General features: G+C 38.5%; 1 protein-coding gene across 5 annotated transcripts in view; it reads right to left on the minus strand.

The window, feature by feature from the left end:
- The window catches only part of Sply (Sphingosine-1-phosphate lyase), a 485,520-nt gene that overhangs the window by 447,849 nt on the left and 13,642 nt on the right, over positions 1-24,029 (minus strand). For 3 of the 5 annotated variants that reach the window (XM_090378845.1, XM_090378847.1, XM_090378846.1), the window contains exon 2: positions 22,591-22,674. In XM_090378845.1, coding sequence (XP_090234971.1) covers positions 22,591-22,611 — 21 coding nt within the window. In that variant the 5' untranslated portion in view covers positions 22,612-22,674. Of the gene's footprint in view, positions 1-22,590; positions 22,675-24,029 lie in introns of those variants that run through there. The other 2 variants (XM_090378850.1, XM_090378849.1) reach the window with 2 other exon arrangements.

Here is a 24,029-nt window from a genome sequence, read left to right on the forward strand (position 1 = left end):
GAGAAGACGAAAGAAGATATTTGTTGACACTGGACTTGAACTTCTGTAGATTGTAATTTTCAGGAAATACATATGAAGGAAGGTTGTTCCAGAATACGGCAGTTGAATGAATAAATGAGGAAGATGAAAAGTTGGTTCTGTGGGTTTGAAGTTGGACAGTAAATGGATGTTGGCTTGTGGCGGCACATATTCGGCTTGTTTTGAACGAGAGAGCGGGAATAATAGAAGCCAATTCAGAAGAACAGTGCCCATGGAAGTATCTGTAGAAGAGGCATGCAGCAGAAACAGTGAGTCTATGACAAAGCGAGTGGAGAGACTCTGTTAGAGATGAATCATTAATTAACCTAACTGCCCTCTTCTGAATGGAATCAAGAAGCCTGAGAGAAGTTTTGGGGGCACCACCCCAGATGTGGGAACAATATTCCATGGCAGGGCGGATTTCCGATTTATACAGAGTGAGCAGCTGTTTGGAAGAAAAGTAATGCCGAGAGCGAAAGAGAAAATCAAGATTTTTAGATGCAGAGAAAGCAATATTTGTAATGTGCTTGTGCCAAGAGAGATTAGAAGTCAGGGTAATCCCCAAAAGAGATATATCATTTTGCCTAGAAATCGGAGTGTCACCAAAGAAAAGTATAGCAGCAGAAGAATCCTTTTTGCGAGATATAAGACAAGACTGAGTTTTAGAAGGATTGAAATCGAATAAGTTGTCTTTGCCCCACTGGAGATCGGCATTTAAGGAATTGATAACAGATTTTCGAGAAGTTGAAACTGATCGAGCAGGACAGGTTTCTCAAAATGGAAAGTGGAATGCAATGTGCTATCATCGGCAAAACTATGGATAGGATTTCCAGTCAATGGAAGAAGGTTATTAATATACCAGCGGAAAAGAGTGGGGGAAAGAACTGAACCTTGGGGAACACCGGCATTAGTGGAGAAGTTAGAAGACAGAGAGCCATCTACCATCACCCTCAGTGAGCGATCATAGAGAAAACTGGATAACCAATTACAAAAAAAAACAGTTAGCAAACCATGATGGAAACTTGTTTAGAAGACCATTATGCCAAACACGATCGAAAGCCTTTGAGATGTCAAGAGCAACTGCTTGTGTTTCATCAAACTTTTCCATTGAATTTATCCATAAATGGGTAACATAAGCTAAAATATCACCAGTGGATCGACACTAACGGAATCCATTCTGGTGATTGTTGATCAGAGAGAAGGTTTCCAGATAGTTTAAGAGTTGGCGGTTAATTGATTTCTGCATTACTTTAGAAAGAGCAGAAGTAATTGCAATGGGACGATAATTGGATGGGAGGGACTTGTCACGCGTTTTAGGAACTGGCAGTATATGATCAAATTTCTAAGCAGAAGGAAAAACACCATTGGAACAAGAAAGTGAAAAAAGGCCGCAAAGAGCAGGAGTAAGTTCAGGAGCACAGGTTTTGAGAACAAGTGGAGAAATACCATTGGAACCTGGAGCTTTCTTAGCATCAAAATTCGTGAAAATCCTCCTGACATTCTTTTTGATGAAAGACCAAATGGAGCGTGTTGAGGATGTGAGAGGTGTTTTACCAAGATCATTAATACATAAGTTGGAAGAAAAATGAGATGCAGGTCAGCTTTATCCTTGGCTGAAATGACAACACAACCATCTGGTTTGGACAGAGGTGGGAGCAGAGATGGGCAAAAGTTGCGGCCAATAGCTTTGGCAAGAGACCAGAATGCTCGGCTACCATTACGGCAAGAAGCAAGTTTTCTACTCTTAGCCTGTTCAAACTCTAGTTTGGACTGATTAATAACTGCTTTACAATTGTTGCGAGCTTTGGTGAACGCAGAAAATGAAACTGAAGAATTAGAAACAAGCCAATTACGATATGCAACATTCTTCTCTTGGACAGCCTTAGCACATTTATTGGAAAACCAAGGTTTCGATAAAGGACGAGATTTGAAAGTGGAATGTGGGATAACGATTCCATTCCTGCAAGAATAATTTCACTGACACGATCTGAGCAAACGTTGACATCAGAAGTTTTGAAACAGTAATCCGACCAAGGAAAAGAAGTCTCGCAGGTCATCCCATTGTGCATTCTTGTAATGCCAAACAACACGAGGTTGGGAATAGCCATGAGACAAAGGTCCATTGGAGAAGAGACAATCACCAAGTTGTGATCTGAAGTGCCTAGAGGACCTCTCACTTCAACTGTGTACTTTAGCATTAGCATTAGTAGAGGCATTTGATGCAAGAAAGCAAGCTTATGCAGCATCAGCCAAAAAAAAAAAAAAAAAAAAAAACCACTTCCACTTCACCCCTCTGTTTGTTCAAAATACCTGTCCAGCTGAGCCTTAAACTTATTTAGGCTATCAACTTCCACGACAAGGGATGGAAGTCTGTTCCACCAACCAACCACCCGCTGGCTAAAGGCAAATTTCCGCACGTCTATCCTACATCTGTCTTCCCTCAATTTGAATTTATGCCCTCTCAGGTGATTATTCTGAGCGAGAGGAAGAATCCCATCAGCATTGAGCATGCTCAAACCATTCAAGGCTTTATACACCTCTATCAGATCACCTCGCTAGTGCCTAGTCTCCAGACACTGTAATTTGCAAAACTTGAGCCTTTCTTCGTAAGAGCACCCCTTTGTTCCATTCAGTAATCTTGTTGCCCTTCTCTGTACTCGTTCCAGCAGCTCTACATCCTTCTTGAAATGAGGCCTCCAGACCTGTATACAGTACTCTAGGTGTGGCCTGACCATTGCCTTATACAAGGGAATAATCACCTCCTTATCCCTGCTAGAAAAATTCCTATATATCATTGACAATACACCATGAGCTACTCTTGCAGCCCGTCTGCACTGCTCAGAGAACTTCATATCTGCCTGCACAACCACCCCCAGGTCCCTTTCATTTTCTACCACTGTCAGTGTAGTACCACAGAGTTGATACGTTGCTCTGGGGTTGCTGTTTCCCATGTGTAGTACTTCACATTTGTCAATGATAAACTTCATTTGCCACCTCTCGGCCCATCTGCTCAACCTTTCCAGATCCTGTTGCAGCAGCATAGTGTCAGTAGTGTCCTTGACAACCCTGCCTACCTTTGTATCGTCTGCAAACTTCGACATTAAGCTTGATATACCATCATCAATATCATTTATAAATACAGAAAACAATAATGGACCCAACACTGAGCCCTGAGGGACTCCAATAATAACATTAGTCCACGACGAGCAGTGTCCATTGATTACCACTCTGTCTGCTCCCCCTCAGCCACCCCTTTATCCACAGCAGCAATTTGCCTCCAATGTCACACTGCTCCAATTTGTGCAGCAGTCTTCCATGTGCAACAGTATCAAAAGCCTTTCTAAGATCCAAGTATATAATATCAAAGTTATTCCCTGCATCCAGTGCTTTTGTGACTGCATCATAGTATCCAATCAAATTGGTCAGGCAAGACCTGCCCTTAACAAAACCATGCTGCATCTGAGCTATAACTGAATTCTTGTCTAGATGATCCTGCAGTGCTTCTTTAACCAGTGCCTCCATTAATTCACCTGGAACAGAAGTTAAACTAACAGGTCTATAATTACTTGTGTCAGCCTTTGATCCTCCTTTGTGAATTGGGGTTACATTTGCACATCTCCAGTCTATGGGTACCTCCCCTGAGTCCAAAGCAGCTCTCATAATTGTGGCTAGGGGTTTGCTTACTTCCTTTGCTGCCTCCTTTAATATAACTGGATAGATCCCATCCACCCCAGGTGCCTTTTTTATGTTTATCCTCAACAATCTCTCCTCCACTTTCCTCTCAGTTATTACAAAATCATCCAGCTCACTGCCAATGTTTACTTTACCTACATCATTTCCTTCCTGAATAACTCCTCATGCGTGAATGTAGATGCAAAATACTCGTTTAGATTGTTAGCCACCTGAGCAGGATCCTCAACTGTTGAACCATCAATATCCAGTGGACCAATCTGATTCAGCCCTTTCCTTCTTGAGTTTAAATATGTAAAGAACTCTTTTCTGTTTTTCTTTGCATCCTTTGCCAAGGATTTTTCATAGTCTGCCTTTGCCTGCCTAATCTCCTTTGTGACTTGGTTACAGACCAACATATCTATCATAGGCTTCCATGTCACCCATTAATTTGTATGTATCCCATGCATTTTTCTTCTCTGCCACGTCTCATTAGTTCATCTGACAACCATTTAGGCCTAAACCTTGAACAATATTTCTTAGTTGGTATGTAAAGCCTGGTAGCCTCCAAGATTAGTTCCTTGAATGCTTCCCATTTTGAGTTTGCTGTTGGTAACATCATCAGTTGGTCCCACTGTATAGAATTTAAATACTGTCTCAGACCATCAGTCGCCTTTACGAAAACAAAAACCCTTCCCTTTACCTCTGATGATAGTTACCTCCTTGAGTAAATCCCACTTCAACACACTGTGATCACTGCCACCTAGTGGTTCATTTATCTGCAGATTCTTAATGCATGAAGAATCACTACTGATAATCAGATCAAGAGTATTGCTCCCTCTTGTTGCCTCACGAACATGCTGATGTAGAAAACAATCATCCAATAAATCCACAAAAGCCTTGCTAGTGTGCGAGTGACCAACCCACAAATTCCAGTCAATATCTGGGAAATTAAAATCCCCCATTATAAGACTCTCTGATTTACTGGCCCACTATTTCCCTGTACAATATCTTATTATACTCATCAGAGTCATTAGGCCTATAGCACACTCCTACTCTCAATTTTGATTTCCCTATGCTTATGTCACACCAAACTGACTCGACACTGCCCTGTCCATCGATGTCGACTGGCTTCACTTCCTTGGACTTTATGTGTTTCTTAACTAATAGCATAACCCCTCCTCCCCTCCTGTCCTGTCTATCCTTTCTATACACATTGTATTCCCCAAATTCCAGTTCCGCATTACTTATATCTGTGTGACACCACGTCTCTGATATCCCAACAATATCTGCCTTTGACGTTTTGAGCAATACCTCAAATTCATCAAATTTATTTACCAAACTCCTAACATTGGTGTACACGCAGGTATACATGCACCTGTTTCTATTCTTAGCTACCCTAACACAACCCACGTGTTTACTTGTACCGCAATGACTCCCAGCAGTCTCTGAAATATCCTGCATCTTGTTTTTCAGGCTTCTGCTCATTTCAATAGAAGCAGTGCAAGAATCACTTCCACTTCTGCCAGTGGCTACTGTTAATCTATTAGTCCTTGTATCCCCCCCCCAACTAGCAGTTTTCCGACCCACCTAACACTGCCTCGACAGCATCAGCAAAAATTCTTGCACCCTTTCTATTTAAGTGTATCCCATCCCTGTAGAAAATCCCATCCCTGTATCAAATGCCTTTCTAAGATATAAGTATATAATATCAAAGTTATTCCCTGCATCCACTTCCTTTTTGACTGCATCATAGTATCCAATCAAATTGGTCAGGCAAGACTTCCCCTTAACAAAACCATGCTGTGTCCGAGCTATAACTGAAGCCTTGTCTAAATGATCCTGCAGTGCTTCTTTAACTAGTGCCTCCATTAATTTTCCTGGAACAGAAGTTAAACTCACAGGTCTATAATTACTTGTGTCAGCCTTTGATCCTCCTTTGTGAATTGGGGTCACATTTGCACATCTCCAGTCTGTGGGTACCTCCCCTGAGTCCAAGGAAGCTCTCATAATTATGGCTAAGGGTTTGCTTACTTCCTTTGCTGCCTCCTTTAATATAACTGGATAGATCCCATCCACCCCGGGTGCCTTTCTTGTGTTTATCTTCAACAATTTCTCCTCCACTTTACTCTCAGTTATTACAAGATTCTCTAGCTTACTGCTAGAGTTAAACACCTCTAGCTTTCCCCTTGCTAAATAACTCCTCATGTGTGAATGTGGATGCAAAATATTCATTTAGTTTGTTAGCTACCCGAGCAGGATCATCAACAGTTGACCCATCGATATCAAGTGGACCAATCTGATTCATCCCCTTCCTTCTAGTGTTTACATAAGTAAAGAACTCTTTGCTGTTTTTCTTTGCATCCCTTGCCAAAGATTTCTCGTAATCTACCTTCGCCTGCATAACCTCCTTTGTAACTTGCTTACAGATCAACTTGTATCTATCACTTCTGTGTCATGTGTTAATTTGTATGTATCCCATGCATGTTTCTTCTCTGTCATATGCCTCATCAGTTCATCTGACATCCATTTAGGCCTAAACCTTGAACAATATTTCTTAGTTGGTATGTAAAGCCTAGTAGCTTCCAAGATAAGTTCTTTGAATGCTTCCCATTTTGCATTTGCTGTTGGTAACATCATCAGTTGGTCCCACTGTATAGAATTTAAATACTGTCTCAGTCCATCGTAATCGCCTTTACGAAAGCAATAACCCTTCCCTTTACCCCTAATGGTAGTTATCGCTTTGAGTAAATTCCACTTCAGCATACTGTGATCACTGCCACCTAGTGGTTCATTTATCTGCAGATTCTTAATGCATGAAGAATCACTGCTGATAATCAAATCAAGAGTATTCTTCCCTCTAGTTGCCTCCTGAACATGCTGATGTAGAAAACAATCATCCAATAAATCCACAAAAGCTTTGCTAGTGTGCGAGTGACCAGCCCCCAAATTCCAGTCAATATCTGGGAAATTAAAATCTCCCATTATAAGACTCTGATTTACTGGCCCAGAAGGGTTGTTTGTGAGAAAAAGATCAAGCATATTGGCTGTATGATTAGGATTGTCCGGTATGCTTGTAGGTAAATGAACAATCTGTGCTAGGTCATTAGTAATTGCAAAAGCCTCACCATCTCGACCTGCTGGGTCGGTGTGACTAGAAAACGGAAGCCAGCTTAACTGAGATTCTGTCAGAAAAAGTACATGGGGTTTGGCAGACTGCAAGTGGAAATGGACATCGTTGAGATTAGAATTGAGACCACGTATATTTAGGAAGTGCGGGAGGTTTAGATCTTTTTTGCAGATAAGCTTACTCTATTAGTTTGACAATTCATGGTGTATTCAATAGTAAGAAAAAGTGGGTGGGACATGCTGTATATACGAAGTAATGAAATTTTTGGATATGGCGTACACGTGGTAAGAATATACCCAGATCCTTGACATAACGTGGCCTCGACAATGCTCCCCACATACACACTACTCGGACTCCCTCCAGTCACTATCTGGCAGAGTAGAGGTAGCAAAATTATACACTAGCTGATCCGGAAGCCTCTTAGAGAGTTACTAATAGGTTCGGTCCGGTGTACTAACTAGCAGCCGGCCTGCAAACACCGTTTTAGAGCTGTACCCTCGAAATGTAAGGAATATTGGATCTTGCCATGCCGTTCATCATAATCTCAAAAGTCATCAATCAATGAATGATGGAAGAGAAAGGGAAGGGTTGACCGGAACTTAGCTCTAGAGACTAAAACATGGGTTGCACCACTTCAAGCCTCCAATAAGCAAAGTGGTGGTATTTCACCGGTTGATGAGTGTCATCTACCACCTAGTATTGCCTGGTAACATAGAGCGGTGGCGTTCCTCCATGTGGTGTGGCCGCCACACCTTGACCCCTGCTTACGTTGGTTCACACCTGGGTGGTCGCCCATCATGTACTTGTGCATGGAAGTTATACCCAGGATTACTAACAGTCCCACCATTGTGAAGGTGCAAGCAGAGGATTTGGTTGTCACAGACCGTCCGGACTTCGCCGAAATTGGGTCCACTTGATTTGAGTGTCACCCGAATATCAGTACCCTCAGCATTTTATACTCCCAGGTAGCAAGTACAGCTTGTCTGGCATATCTGAGAGAATGTCTGTGACAACCTCAAGGACTGATTTAGCTGGATCAGTACTGAAATCCGATAGTGAAACAGTAACAGATGTTTTTTTTGGGTACTTATGTCATTCACGGGCTCTGGTTCATCCTTATTTGCAATTACATCAGTTGGACCTAACTACTAAACGGAACTGTTAGGTATTTCTTTTGGTCTGGGTGTGCCTTGAAAAAAAATTACTGAGACACTAAGGGCGCCATGAACCAATAAAGTTTTGGAACCTCTGACATAAAATACACAATGAAGAAATGACTGTTGGGGAAATATTTGAACAGTGTTGACTTGCTCTTTTCATCAATCAATTTCCGATAGCTGACAACAATCTTCTCTGGGCCCTGGCGAAATAAATATCGCAGAGAATCTCAAACCTTTTGTTTGAGGTTCTATGCGATACAAAAGATTTCATCTAATTCTTTTACCATTATGTCCTTCGCGGTAACATTTTCATCTGGCTCATTTAAAAATTTGAGTTTTTATGCAAATGAGCATTGACTTTATTAGCAGGAGACAAACAAGTAACACGTCTTCTTCTGATGGTTGATGGAACACACCAAGGCGGGCAGCAGGCAAACGTTTGTTAATTGACCGTACAACTCGCGGTAAGCTTAACGCACGATTCAGATCTTTTTCAACTATCGCATAAAAAAAAAAAAAAAAAAATCACATTAACTGGAAATTTGCATCGTGTAAAGTGAAAAGTGGTATAATTTTTTAAATAGCGTTAACTGAAAATCGCGTTAATCGAACTTGCATTATGCAAAGCCTGGCTGTATATATTTCCTCTGATTTTCTGATTATTTTTAAATTATAGAAATTTTTCTTCTATAAGAAATGATTTAAATTGTTTTTTGCCTTGCATTAAAAAGATATTTTTCAAATTTATGTTAAAAAAGAAAAAGAGGAAATATAAAACAGAAAGAAAACGTGACTTTTTATACTTCCAACAAAGGTCAAACACTTCAGGTCAGATGCTTATAAACTAAAATCAGCGGCTGGTGAAAATCTCATTCATCTATACCCAGTTAGCGATGCCACAATTCATTCTAATTAGGATATCTTTTTGTATAATAAAATTACAAACCAATAAAATTTCGAACGGTTGTACAAATTGGATTTGATTTTTTACAACTATGAAAATTTCATAAAATTAAATCTCTCGCAGCACACCAGTATCCTTTCTGCAGCACACCAGTTGGGAAGGTCAACCATAGAATAATGATGAAATGAGGAGACAGCAAGAAACTTCAGACAAGTATAAGGGACAAGTTTAAAAATAATCTTTTTTGATTTCAATAATATCACACTAATAAAAACAGCCTACATTGACTGTTAATACAATTCTAGAATATGCCTCTTAAGTTTGGGCCCCTTGTACTAAATATTTAATCAATCAACTCGAGCAGGATCCCATGATCAGGTTTCTTATATATCTAAATTAAAATTTGAAATGAAGTCCTATAATGAGTGGTATAAATTATTTGGCTTATCTGGTTCTCCTTTGATATAGAGATCTTCTCTATATCAAAGAGAGAAGCATTGCAGATTGTAACTTTCTGTATTTATTCATCTCTAGTAAATAGGATTCCCTATGGTCAATATATGGTGACCATCTAGACCAGTGGTTCTCAACATTTTGCCTCGTGTCCCTTCTACCATCTCCTCAAGAACAATTTGGCCCACCATAGTAAAAAAAAAATAATAATAAATAAAAAAAACCCTACTTTTTCTAATTAATTGATGTATTTCTATGCATAGAAGTATTTACAAATATCTACCAATCATTTTGGTAGTACTAAAACAATTGGTATATATTGATAAGGATTTAATAATTGTAATAACATTAAAATAATGTTGTTGCATAAATTATTAATATAAAACAAATGACAAATTACAATTTATTTTTATTAATGAGAAACCTGGGGTTATGCCTTTAGATACGAATATCAATTCTTGGCGTAATGCATGAAAAGGTAAGTCAAAGTGTAGGCTCAAGTTGGAAACTTGTTTTTTTCCTTAGTTTTACAGTTGCAATGGCAGAAAAATCTGTCTCACAAAGATATGTGATGGAAACAGTAGTAGTAGTGGCATGTGATGCAAGAAAGCAAGTGAATGAGCTTATTGCAGCATCAGCCAAAAAAAAAAAAAAAAAAAAAAACACACCATTCCCTCCAAATGCCTGTCCAGTTCCTCCTTAAATTTATTTAACCTATCAACTTCTATAATGACAGATGGAAGTTCGTTCCAGAAACTAACCACCCGCTGGCTAAAGGCAAATTTCCACACATCTATTCTACATCTGTCTTTTCTTAATTTGAATTTTTGCCCCCTTAGGTTTGTAATCTGAACAAGTGGAAGGATCCCATCAGAATTCAGCATGCTCAACCCATTCAAGGCCTTAAGTATAAGTGTCTGAACAGCTTTCTCACTAAGTTGTCCATAATCTTGCGTAATTATAAGCCAGAACAATTCCAAAGGCAAACTCTTAAATAAAGCTTTCAACATTGGAACACTTGCTAATTCAGCAAGGCTATCTTGCTCTGAAACCTCATTTGTTTCACATTCAGAATGAACGAATGGAACCCACAAAAAAAATTATTCTGGGTCGTCTTGAGATGGAAAATGGGTTTCCAGTTTATATAAATTCTCAAAAACCAGCTCGTCAATATTATTAATGCTAGACCCTCGTTTGTTAACAACTTCACAAAAAAAAAAAAAAAAAAATTAAACATATCAAATACTTCTTCATCTACTCTTCCAAACATTTAATTTCTTTTTAAATTCTTCTATCATAGTTGTAAGGTGGAAGATTAGAATTAGTATTAGCAAGGGCACATGATGCAAGAAAGCATCCTTACATAGCATCAGCCAAAAAAAAAAAAAAAAAAGACCCTTATTTCGCCCATCCCCTCGCTCCAAATGTTTGTCAAGTTCTGCCTTGAATCTATTTAAGCTATTAACTTATACAACAGATGGCAGTTTGTTCCAGCAATCAACCACCCACTGGCTAAAGGCAAACTTCCGCACAACTATCCTACAACAGTCTTTCCTCAATTTGAATTGATGCCCTTTCAGGTGATTCTGAGCAAAAGGAAGAATCCCATCAGCACTGAGCATGCTCAAACCATTTAAGACTTCATACACCTCAATCAGATAGCCTTGCAGGTGCTTAATCTCCAGACACTAATTTGCAAAACTTAAGCCTTTCTTCATAAGAGCAACCCTTTGTTCTGTTCACTAATCTTATTGCCCTTCTCTGTACTCGTTCCAACAGCTCTACATCCTTCTTAAATGAGGCCTCCAGACTTGTATACAGTACTCAAGGTGTGGCCTGACCATTGCCTTATACAACAGTATAATCACCTCCTTATCCCTGCTGGAAAAATTTATGTATATCATTGACAGACACCATGAGCTACTCTCTGCACTGCTCAAAAAACTTCATATCTGCCTGCACAATTACCCCCCAGGTCCTTTTCATTCTACCACTGTCAGTGTGGTACCCCAGGATTGATACGTAACTCTGGGATTAGTGCTTCCCATATGTAGTACTTAACATTTGTCAATGTAAACTTCATTTGCCACTTCTCAGGCCATCTGCTCAACTTTTCTAGATCCTGTTGTAGCAGTGTACTGTCATTAGTGTCATTAACAACCCTGCAAACCTTCGTATCATCTGAAAACTTGGACATTAAGCCTGATATACCATCATCAATATCATTTATAAATACAGAAAATAACAATGGGCCCAACACTGAACCCTGAGGGACCCCACTAATAACATTAGTCCACGATGAGCAGTGTCCATTGATTACCACTCTGTACACTCCCACTCAACCATCCCTTTATCCATAGCAGCAATTTGCCTCCAATGCCACACTCCTCCAATTTGTGCAGCAGCTTTCATGTGCAACAGTATCAAAGGCCTTTCTAAGATCCAAATTTATGATATCAAAGTTATTCTTTGCATCCAGTTCCTTTGTGACTACATCAGTGTATTAAATCAAATTAGTAAGACAAGACTTCCCCTTAACAAACCCATTCTGGGTCCGAGCTATAAATGAAGTCTTGTCTAGATGATCCTGCAATGCTTCTTTAACCAGTGCCTCCATTAATTTCCCTGGAACAGAAGTTAACCAACAGGTCTGTAATTACCTGTGTCTCCCTTTGATCCTCCTTTGTGGATTGGGATGACATTTGCACTTCTCCAGTCCATGGGTACCTCCTCTGAGTCCAGGGAAGCTCTCATAATTATGGCTAAGGGTTTGCTTACTTCCTTTTTCTGCCTACTTGAATATAACTGAATAGATTCCATCCACCCCAGGTAACTTTCTTATGTTTATCTTCAACAATTTCTCCTCCACTTTACTCTCAGTTATTACAGGATTATCTAGCTTACTAGCAGAGTTGAATACACCTCTGGCATTCCCCTCCCTGAATAACTCCTCATGTGTGAATGTAGATGCAAAATATTCATTTAGTTTGTTAGCTATCTGAGCAGGATCATCAAGAGTTGAACCATCAATATCAAGTGGACCAATCTGATTCATCCCCTTTCTTCTAGAGTTTCCATAAGTAAAGAACTCTTTGCTGTTTTTCTTTGCATCCTTCGACAGAGATTTCTCATAATCTGCCTTCGCCTTCTTAACCTCCTTTGTAACTTGGTTACAGACCAGCTTATATCTATCGTAGGCTTCTGTGTCACATGTTAATTTATATGTATCCCATGCATTTTTCTTCTCTGCCATATGTCTCATTAGTTCATCTGACGTCCATTTAGGCCTGAACCTTATTTCTTAGTTGGTATTTAGTAGCTTCCAAGATAATTTCTTTGAATGCTTCTCATTTTGAGTTTGCTGTTGGTAACATCATCAGTTGGTCCCACTGTATAGAATTTAAATACTGACTCACACCACCGTAGTCACCTTTACGAAAGCAAAAACTCTTCCCTTTTCCCTTGATGGTAGTTACCTTTTTGAGTAAATCCCACTTCAGCACACACTGATCACTGCCACATATTGGTTCCATTATCTGCAGATTCTTTATGCATGAAGAATCATTACTGATAATCAGATCAAGAGTATTACTCCATCTAATTGCCTCCCGAACATGCTGCTGTAGAAAATAATCATCAAATAAATCCACAAAAGCCATGCTAGTGTGTGTGACCAACCCACAAATTCCAGTCAATCTCTGGGAAATTAAAATCCCCCATTATAAGACGCTCTGATTTACTGGCCCACTATTTCTCTACACAATTGCTCATTATACTCATCAGATTCATTTGGCCTATAACACACACCTACTCATTTTTCCTTTTCCAGTTTCCCAGTTTTTTCAGCCTGGTCTGTACTTATTAACAGGAGAGACTGCTTCTACAGGGATGGGATACACTTAAATAGAAAGGGTAAAAGAATGTTTGCTGATGCTATCGAGGCAGTGTTAGGTGGGTCGGAAAACTGCTAGATGGGGGGATACAAAGACTAACAGTAGCCACTGGCAGAGGTGAAAGTGATTCTTGCACTGCTTCTATTGGAATGAGCAGCAGCTTAGAAAATAAGATTCAGGATATTTCAGAGACTGCTGGGAGTCATTGGGGTACAAGTAAACACATGGGTTGTGTTAGGGTAGCTAAGAAAAAGAACAGGTGCATGTATACTTGCATGTACACCAATGCTAGGAGTTTGGTAAATAAATTTGATGAATTTGAGATTTTGTTCAAAGCATCAAAGGCTGATATTGTTGGGATATCAGAGACGTGGTGTCACACAGATATAAGTAATGCAGAACTGGAATTTGGGGAGTACAACATCTACAGAAAGGATAGGAAGGGAGGAGGGGTTATGCTATTGGTTAAGAAACACATCAAATCCAAGGAAGTGAAGCCAGTCGACATCGCTGGAAAGTGCAGTGTCGAGTCAGTTTGGTGTGCCATAAGCACTGGGAGTTCAAAATTGAGAGTAGGAGTGTGCTATAGGCCTAATGACTCTGATGAATATAATAAGAAACTGTACAGGGAAATAGAGTGGGCCAGTAAATCAGAGAGTCTTATAATGGGGGATTTTAATTTCCCAGATATTGACTGGAATTTGTGGGTTGGTCATTCACACACTAGCAAGGCTTTTGTGGATTTATTGGATGTTTGTTTTCTAAATCAGCATGTTCGGGAAGCAACTAGAGGGAGCAATACTCTTGATTTGATTATCAGTAGTGATTCTTCATGCATTAAGAATCTGCAGATACAGGAACCACTAGGTGGCAGTGATCACAGTGTGCTGAAGTGGGATTTACTCAAGGAGGTAACTACCATCAGGGGTAAAGGGAAGGGTTATTGCTTTCATAAAGGCAACTACGATGGTCTAAGACAGTATTTAAATTCTATACAAGTACACTGGGGCCAACTGATGATGTTACCAACAGCAAACTCAAAATGGGAAGCATTCAAAGAAATTATCTTGGAAGCTACTACATACCAACTAAGAAATAAGGTTCAGGCCTAAATGGACGTCAGATGAACTAATGAGACATATGGCAGAGAAGAAAAATGTATGGGATACATATAAATTAACATGTGACACAGAAGCCCATGATAGATATAAGCTGGTCTGTAACCAAGTTACAAAGGAGGTTAAGAAGGCGAAGGCAGATTATGAGAAATCTTTGGCGAAGGATGCAAAGAAAAACAGCAAAGAGTTCTTTACTTATGGAAACTCTAGAAGAAAGGGGATGAATCAGATTGGCCCACTTGATATCCATGGTTCAACTGTTGATGATCCTGTTAAGATAGCTAACAAACTAAACAAGGGATTATTCCCTTGTATTCAGGGTTGGGAATGCCAGAGGTGTATTCAACTCTGCTAGTAAGCTAGATAATCCTGTAATAACTGAGAGTAAAGTGGAGGAGAAATTGTTGAAGATAAACATAAGAAAGTTACCTGGGGGGTGGATGGAATCTATCCAGTTATATTCAGGTAGGCAGAAAAAGGAAGTAAGCAAACCCTTAGCCATAATTACGAGAGCTTCCCTGGGCTCAGAGGAGGTACCCATGGACTGGAGAAGTGCAAATGTCATCCCAATCCAATCTGTAATTACCTGTGTCATCCCTTTGATCCTCCCAAAGGAGGAGACACAGGTAATTACAGACCTCTTAGGTTAACTTCTGTTCCAGGGAAATTAATGGAGGCACTGGTTAAAGAAGCATTGCACGATCATCTAGACAAGACTTCAGATATAGCTCAGACCCAGAATGGGTTTGTTAAGGGGAAGTCTTGTCTGACTAATTTGATTTGATACTATGATGTAGTCACAAAGGAACTGGATGCAAAGAATAACTTTGATATCATAAATTTGGATCTTAGAAAGGCCTTTGATACTGTTGCACATGGAAGCTGCTGCACAAATTGGAGCAGTGTGGCATTGGACACAAACTGCTCCTATGGATAAAGGGATGGTTGAGTGGGAGTATACAGAGTGGTAATCAATGGACACTGCTCATCGTGAACTAATGTTATTAGTGGAGTCCCTCAGGGTCCATTGTTGTTTTCTGTATTTATAAATGATATTGATGATTAATGTCCAAGTTTTCAGATGATACGAAGGTTTGCAGGGTTGTTAATGACACTAATGACAGTACACTGCTACAACAGGATCTAGAAAAGTTGAGGAGATGGGCTGAGAAGAAGCTGCTGCACAAATTGGAGCAGTGTGGCATTGGAGGCAAATTATTGTTATGGATAAAGGGATGGTTGAGTGGCAGAAGACAGAGTGGTAAGTAATGGACACTGCTCGTCGTGGACTAATGTTATTAGTGGAGTCCCTCAGGGTTCAGTGTTGGGTCCATTGTTATTTTCTGTATTTATAAATAATATTGATGATGGTATATCAAGCTTAATGTCCAAGTTTGTAGACGATACAAAGGTTGGCAGGGTTGTTAAGGATGCTACTGACGCTATGCTGCTGCAACAGGATCTGGAAAGGTCAAGCAGATGGACTGAGAGGTGGCAAATGAAGTTTAACATCGACAAATGCAAAGTACTACATATGGGAAACAGCAACCCCAGAGCAACGTATCAACTCTGTGGTACTACACTGACAGTGGTAGAGAATGAAAAGGACCTGGGGGTAATTGTGCAGGCAGATATGAAGTTCTCTGAGCAGTGCAGACAGGCTGCAAGAGTAGCTCATGGTGTCTTATCCATGGTGTATATACAGGAAGTTTTCTGTATATCATTGATAGGTAGGTGATTATTTCCTTGTATAAGGCAATGGTCAGGCCACACCTTGAGTACTGTATACAGGTTTGGAGGCCTCATTTCAAGAAGGATGTAGAGCTGCTGAAACGAGTACAGAGAAGGGCAACAAGGTTAGTGAACAGAACGAAGGGTTGCGCTTACAAAGAAAGGCTTAAGTTTTGCAAATTACCGTGTCTGGAGACTAGGCACCTGCGAGGTGATCTGACAGAGGTGTACAAAGCCTTGAATGGTTTGAGCATGGTCAATGCTGATGGGATGCTGCCTCTTGCTCAGAATAATCACCTGAGAGGGCATAAATTCAAATTGAGGAAAGACAGATGTAAGCTAGATGTGCGGAAATTTGCCTTTAGCCAGCGGGTAGTTGGTTGGTGGAAGAGATTTCCATCCCTTGTTGTGGAAGTTGATAACCTAAATAAATTTAAGGCTCAGCTGGACAGGTATTTCGAATGAACGGAGGGGTGAAGTGAAAGAGTTTTTTTTTTTTTTTTTGGCTGATGCTGCATAAGCTTGCTTTCTTGCATCATATGCCTCTACTAATGCTAATGCTAAAAGAAAATATTCTGAGCTACTCTAAATAAATTATTAGATAATTCGTCTTCATCATTTGGTTTACTTTTTAAGGAATAACTAGAAGTGCGGTTGGCCAATACATATAATATTACTTTGTACTTTATAGTACAGCTTTAAAGATACGAATCAGCGTATAACTGTAAATAAATAAATATATATAAAAATTATTATTCACTTACTTTCCAAACTATTACAATTGGAGAGTAATGTATTCTGTTGCATTTATGGCATATTGAAACAAAAGAAAATAAGGCAAAAAATATGTACTTCTTCCATTCCAGGAAAAATGAGAATGTTCACCAAGATCTTTTGCATCACTAAATGATAGCAAAGAGTTGGGAGGAAAAGAGCACAATATGCAATACATAGTTGCCATGATGTTTAAGCATTTTGAACTTTTCTCAGAAAAAGAAATTGGAAGGTAGTTAAAAGACAAGGCACTAAGAAAGGTACATTTGTTCATTGTTTCCCTTAAGTAAGAGGGCAGTGAGTGAAATAATTGGGAAGGGTTAGGCTCCTAAGAAATTAGGTTGTACCCCTGCTATACAAGCCTGTTCGAATCTGGAAGTTCCGTGAGCCAGCAGGAGGCATTCACAGAAAGACTGAAAATAAAATTTCTGGAACGGATTTTATGATCGGATCAATCTTGATTATCAGACCCTACTATCTGTTTCCAACAGTGCTTAATACTGTAAATGTACTACCATTTTCTTTGCTCTTTTCTCAAGATAAGAATAAACTGGCAGATAACCCATAGCCTACCGAGTTATCAAAATATTTTCAGTCTGCTTGTGCCACCTTGAGGGCTTTCAAGTCCTACCATTAGGTGGGACTTGAAATATTCCACTGATTAGGAAACACTGATCTAGACCACTAAACACATCAAATGCTTCATAAATTCAGAACTAATTATTTAAAATTTTAGTTTTTCAACAGAATATTCAATTTTTTAAAATTCTTCTAATACTGATGTTTTCTATGTAAGAACCAATTTAACAAAAAAGTTATCAATTGGTACAAAATTGAGAGCACAGAGATTCATAAGATATGTCTAAAGAAAAATAATTTTTTAGACATTAAAATAAATAAAAATTGAATCTTTAGATATGAAGATTCACTCCCCTTAGTTGATTTATCTTTTCTTCTATCCCTTTTTCTTTTACTTTTTTTTAAAAGGTTACTTTTTATACTTTATATCACTATTTCACTTATGTTATTTTTTATTATTTTCCAAATTAATTAATTTTTATGTTTAAATTTAATTCCATATGTAAAGCATTTGATATTCATAACCTGTTAATTCCTGGTCTATATAGGGTGTTCATCAAGACTACTAAGGCAATTTTATATTCTTCATAACTTTAGAACTATTTAAAATTTTATTTTTGATAACTTCAAATTTTTTAACTTTTGTAATATCGATGATTTTTTTTTTTTTATTAATGAACCAATATAAAAAATGTTATCAACTGTTACAACTGTGAAGCACATAAGAGGTTAGTAGTGATATTTAGCTTTAAATGATTAAAAAAAATGGAAACTTTGGATATTGAAAATTATCCTCCAATCAGTTGTTGTTGTTATTAGGAGCATTAGCAACTAAGGCCATATTGCTCGGGGGATATGCGGTGGTCATTCCCTGACCTTTCCGCATCCTCCGTATTTGGTGGTGACGGGCTCAAACCCCGGTCTAATCAAGAAGCGTGTGTTACACACTGCTGCTCCTTCCCACCTGGCTACGGAGGCGCCTCTCCAATCGGTGAATTTGTCATTTCTTTTGTAATTTACTTTTTTTTTCTTTATCTATTAGATGTACTAGATCCAATGTATAATCTGTAATTTCTTTATTTTACTTATATTTTTATTAAATATTAATATGTTTATATTTATTTCCATGTGTAAATCATTTTGCTGTTTTTGGAAAAAAAAAAAAAAAAAAAAGTTGCTAGAAAACAAAATCGTCAACAAAAAAAAAAAAATTCAATTTTATGATGCTTATAAACAGCAATGTCCCCATCCTATTTGATAACATTAAAATGCACAAAGCAGGTAACCCCATAAGGACCACGTAAGCAGAGAGTATGGCCCAGCACAAAATTTCACCGAATGGATAGTAAACTTTTTATCACTGCTCACGGAGAATATAATTACTAATTCAGAGGAATACAAAGTAATCGAACAGGAACACCTAAAAAAAAAAAAAAAACAATGAAATTTGCAAATCTCCATGTCAAGGATATGTTTATTACATCCCTGCAGATCAAATTAAAAAAAAATTGCAGGTTGGTAAATAAGAATCCCACAAACCAATAAAATATTACCCAAGAGAACCTTTATATATCTCATTAAATTAGTTCTAAACTAGGTTATTTTATTTTTACCAATTATCAAGAATCTATTCATAGAGAACTCTGAGAGGAGCAGTCATTCAGCATGTCACTTTAAGGCCTTACCTACAGGTCTGTTTCACTGATGATATTTTCATAATTTGGGACCATGGGCAGGGAGAACTACATAAATTGAAATGAACATCTAAATAGCATTCATCAGGCCATTAAGTTTAAGCTTGAGGCCAATAAAGCTTGCCTTTCGTGGATGTCCTAGCAACTAGAGAAAAACAAGTTATGTTCCCAGGTGTAGAGAAAGCCAAATGATTCAGGCTGAGAAACTTTGCATCACCCACATAATATTAAAACAAGTATTATTAAAATGCTACTGAACAGAAGCTTGCAATAACAACAAAACAAATCATAGAGGAAATCAGCACTATTATACGATTATAACAAGCATCCAAGTACTTTTAGCATTAGCATTAGTAGAGGCATTTGATGCAAGAAAGCAAGCTTATGCAGCATCAGCCAAAAAAAAAAAAAAAAAAAAAACCACTTCCACTTCACCCTCTGTTCGTTCGAAATACCTGTCCAGCTGAGCCTTACACTCATTTAGGCTATCAACTTCCATGACAAGGGATGGAAGTCTGTTCCACCAACCAATCACACGCTGGCTGAAGGCAAATTTCCGCACGTCTATCCTACATCTGTCTTTCCTCAATTTGAATTTATGCCCTCTCAGGTGATTATTCTGAGCGAGAGGAAGAATCCCATCAGCATTGAGCATGCTCAAACCATTCAAGGCTTTATACAGCTCTATCAGATCACCTCGCTGGTGCCTAGTCTCCAGACACTGTAATTTGCAAAACTTAAGCCTTTCTTCGTAAGAGCACCCCTTTGTTCCATTCACTAATCTTGTTGCCCTTCTCTGTACTCATTCCAGCAGCTCTACATCCTTCTTAAAATGAGGCCTCCAGACCTGTATACAGTACTCTAGGTGTGGCCTGACCATTGCCTTATACAAGGGAATAATCACCTCCTCATCCCTGCTAGAAAAATTCCTATATATCATTGACAATACACCATGAGCTACTCTTGCAGCCCATCTGCACTGCTCATAGAACTTCATATCTGCCTGCACAACCACCCCCAAGTCCCTTTCATTCTCTACCACTGTCAGTGTAGTACCACAGAGTTGATACGTTGCTCTGGGGTTGCTGTTTCCCATGTGTAGTACTTTACATTTGTCAATGTTAAACTTCATTTGCCACCTCTCAGCCCATCTGCTCAACCTTTCCAGATCCTGTTGCAGCAGCATAGTGTCAGTAGTGTCCTTGACAATCCTGCCTACCTTTGCATCGTCTGCAAACTTTGACATTAAGCTTGATATACCATCATCAATATCATTTATAAATACAGAAAACAATAATGGACCCAACACTGAGCCCTGAGGGACTCCACTAATAACATTAGTCCACGACAAGCAGTGTCCATTGATTACCACTCTGTCTTCTCCCCCTCAGCCACCCCTTTATCCACAGCAGCAATTTGCCTCCAATGTCACACTGCTCCAATTTGTGCAGCAGTCTTCCATGTGCAACAGTATCAAAAGCCTTTCTAAGATCCAAGTATATAATATCAAAGTTATTCCCTGCATCCAGTTCCTTTGTGACTGCATCATAGTATCTAATCAAATTGGTCAGGCAAGACTTTCCCTTAACAAAACCATGCTGTGTCCGAGCTATAACTGAAGCCTTGTCTAAATGATCCTGCAGTGCTTCTTTAACTAGTGCCTCCATTAATTTTCCTGGAACAGAAGTTAAACTCACAGGTCTATAATTACTTGTGTCAGCCTTTGATCCTCCTTTGTGAATTGGGGTCACATTTGCACATCTCCAGTCTGTGGGTACCTCCCCTGAGTACAAGGAAGCTCTCATAATTATGGCTAAGGGTTTGCTTACTTCCTCTGCTGTCTCCTTTAAAATAACTGGATAGATCCCATCCACCCCGGGTGCCTTTCTTGTGTTTATCTTCAACAATTTCTTCTCCACTTTACTCTCAGTTACTACAAGATTCTCTAGCTTACTGCTAGAGTTGAATACACCTCTGGCATTCCCCTCGCTAAATAACTCCTCATGTGTGAATGTCGATACAAAATATTCATTTAGTTTGTTAGCTACCTGAGCAGGATCATCAACAGTTGACCCATCGATATCAAGTGGACCAATCTGATTCATCCCCTTCCTTTAGAGTTTACATAAGTAAAGAACTCTTTGCTGTGTTTCTTTGCATCCCTTGCCAAAGATTTCTCGTAATCTGCCTTTGCCTGCCTAACCTCCTTTGTAACTTGGTTACAGATCAACTTTTATCTATCATAGGCTTCTGAGTCATGTGTTAATTTGTATGTATCCCATGCATGTTTCTTCTCTGCCATATGCCTCATTAGTTCATCTGACATCCATTTAAGAGTTTTAAGCAAGAGGTGTCAGAAAAGTTACCACAGGGATAACTGGCTTGTGGCAGCCAAACATTCTTTAATCAACAAGACCATAGAGAACATCCCCAGGGGCTCACATTTGGCAAGTATGGGCTTGGCAAACCCAGGGTCTTTTCTCTGTGTGTGTGGGTAATGCAGGAATTTTATTTTTTTTTTTTGGCTGTTGCAACATAAGCCTCGGGTTTACTTGCTATGACTAATAATAATAACTGTACTCAACACAACATGGAATATGGATTACAAAAGAGCATTAGTAATTGCATACATAAAAGGGTATTGGTTAAAAATAAAAAAAGAATCTGTAAAAAGTACTGGCCTGAAGTGATCTTTAAAGCCAATTAATAAAATGAGGTATCAAAGATTCAATGCTCTAGTGCTAATCTTTCAACCAGCCCTCCCATTTCATAAAAATATGTCACCTAATAGACAGCATATAATATAAAAATGTGTAAATTTGAAAAAAGTGTATGTAGGTGTGACTGGTTGAAAATTTCAAACACACATTAGCTTTAGCAGAGGCATATGATGCAAGAAAGCAAACTTATACAGCATCAGACAAAAAAAAAAAAAAAAAACACCTTTCCCATTTAAAGATTTGTGCCTTGAATTTATTTAAGCTGTCAACTTCCACAATGACAAATGGAAGCTTATTCCAGCAATCAATCAATCGCTGACTAAAGGCAAAAATGAACATAAATTAACACAACAAGCAAAGGCAAACATAGATAAACACAACAAACACGTAGCCAAAGCAAACACTGAAGAATCAGAACTGGCAGAACATGTGCTGGAATGCACTGAAATCAAGAATTAAAGGCCAATTTATAATTCTTCTTCTGGCTCAGTACACACGTGAAACCCAGCTTGTAATACAATACTGCTTTATTAAAAATTATTTTATCATGGTATATTTTATAATCTACTTCTTGTGGTAACACACACAAAGAAATCATCTTATTTAAAGACATGATTAAAGTTGGTAACTATTTCTGATTATACAGCTAATCAGAAATAGTTAGTAGAACCTTTTGCTGCAAGATCACACACACACAATACGAAACATTCCTTAAATTCCATATTAAGACTTAAGAACTCTACTAACCCAAGCCTCATAAAGTTCCATCTTGAATTACAATTTGACTCTAAAAATTACCTATGCAGCAGCTCACTTAAAATTCCTGTAACCCTGAAATAAAGAGTCACTTAAAGTTAGCAAGAGCCATTTAAAAATTGTTAGCAGATAAAACTTTCAACAAAACAAAAAAAAAAACTATCATAATAAAAATTTTATTGAAATTACATAATCTTATCTAATGCTACTTTATCATTTCCTTTATAATAAAAAAATTTTACACCAAAAATCAATAATAGTATAAAAAATACAGAGGTGCACTGAACGGGGAAATGGTTAGACTGCATTTCCATATAATATTAAAAAAAAGAGAAAACTTTCAGCAAGATGTTTAATAAAATTGTACAATTGGTCCCTCAGGTTTACTACAGGCTTTCTTTCAGCGAAGTAAGTAAGGCTACTACTTAGAAGTCTAAAATACAGATGGAGCTAAATTGTTGAGTCAAGTGCATGAAATTTTGGGAAAAACTTTTATCATGGTGCAAATAAATTCTTTTCTTCCATCTTCATGTTACTAGGACTGTAAATAACCACGGGTAAATGTTGAAAATAGACGATCTAAAAAATACTATGCCAAGTATGATGGAGGTGATCCAGGTGTGAACCAACTTGAATGGAGATCAAGGTGTGACCAAGCACAAGGTACCACTAAGAGTCAATATCGGTCCCAGGATTTTCAGGGAGGGGGACATTCTAAAGAAGTGTTCAAAATCATTAAGCTTTAAACAACATGTAACAATAAATAAAAATCCACGTTATGAGGGAATCTTTGGATTCATGAGAGGTTCCTTTGGATGGGAAAAGTGCCAACATATCACCAATACATAAAGACTGTTCTAAGAGCAAAGTTAGTAACTACAGACTGGTTAGTCTACTTCAGCAGCAGGGAAAATCTTAGAGGCAATGATCAAGATTGCAGTACAGGGACATTTAGATACATATGGCATTCTGAAAATAGTGTTTAACTGAGTAGGCAATTTTTACACAACTGCTCACGAGCCTAATGTAAGGAACAATTTCGACATAAGTTTATTTGGATTTTGGAAAGGCATTTTAATTCAGTCCTCATGAGAGGTTACTGTATAAGCCGGAATACATTGGGATTACTGGAAAAATTCTAAAATGGATCACAAGGCCCTGCAGCCATCTCTGCAGCAGAGGGTTGCGATTAATGGATATTTTTCAGATTGGTGTAAAGTCGAAAGTGGGGGTCCCCCAAGGATCAGTTCTTCAACCACTGTTGTTTCTGATTTTCATACACACACAGACTATGTGTGTCTGTGTGTCGAAAGACACAGAAAGCTTGATGTCAAAATTTGCAGATAACGTAAGGTGATACATTAGTTAATGATCAGTTCCAAACAGTGCTCCTTCAGGATGACATGAACAGATCACAAGAATGGTCAGAA

This window comes from Mastigoproctus giganteus, chromosome 8 (assembly GCF_048544385.1).
Source record: "Mastigoproctus giganteus isolate SK-2022 chromosome 8, ASM4854438v1, whole genome shotgun sequence".
In the NCBI taxonomy this organism is placed as follows: Eukaryota; Metazoa; Arthropoda; class Arachnida; order Uropygi; family Thelyphonidae; genus Mastigoproctus; species Mastigoproctus giganteus.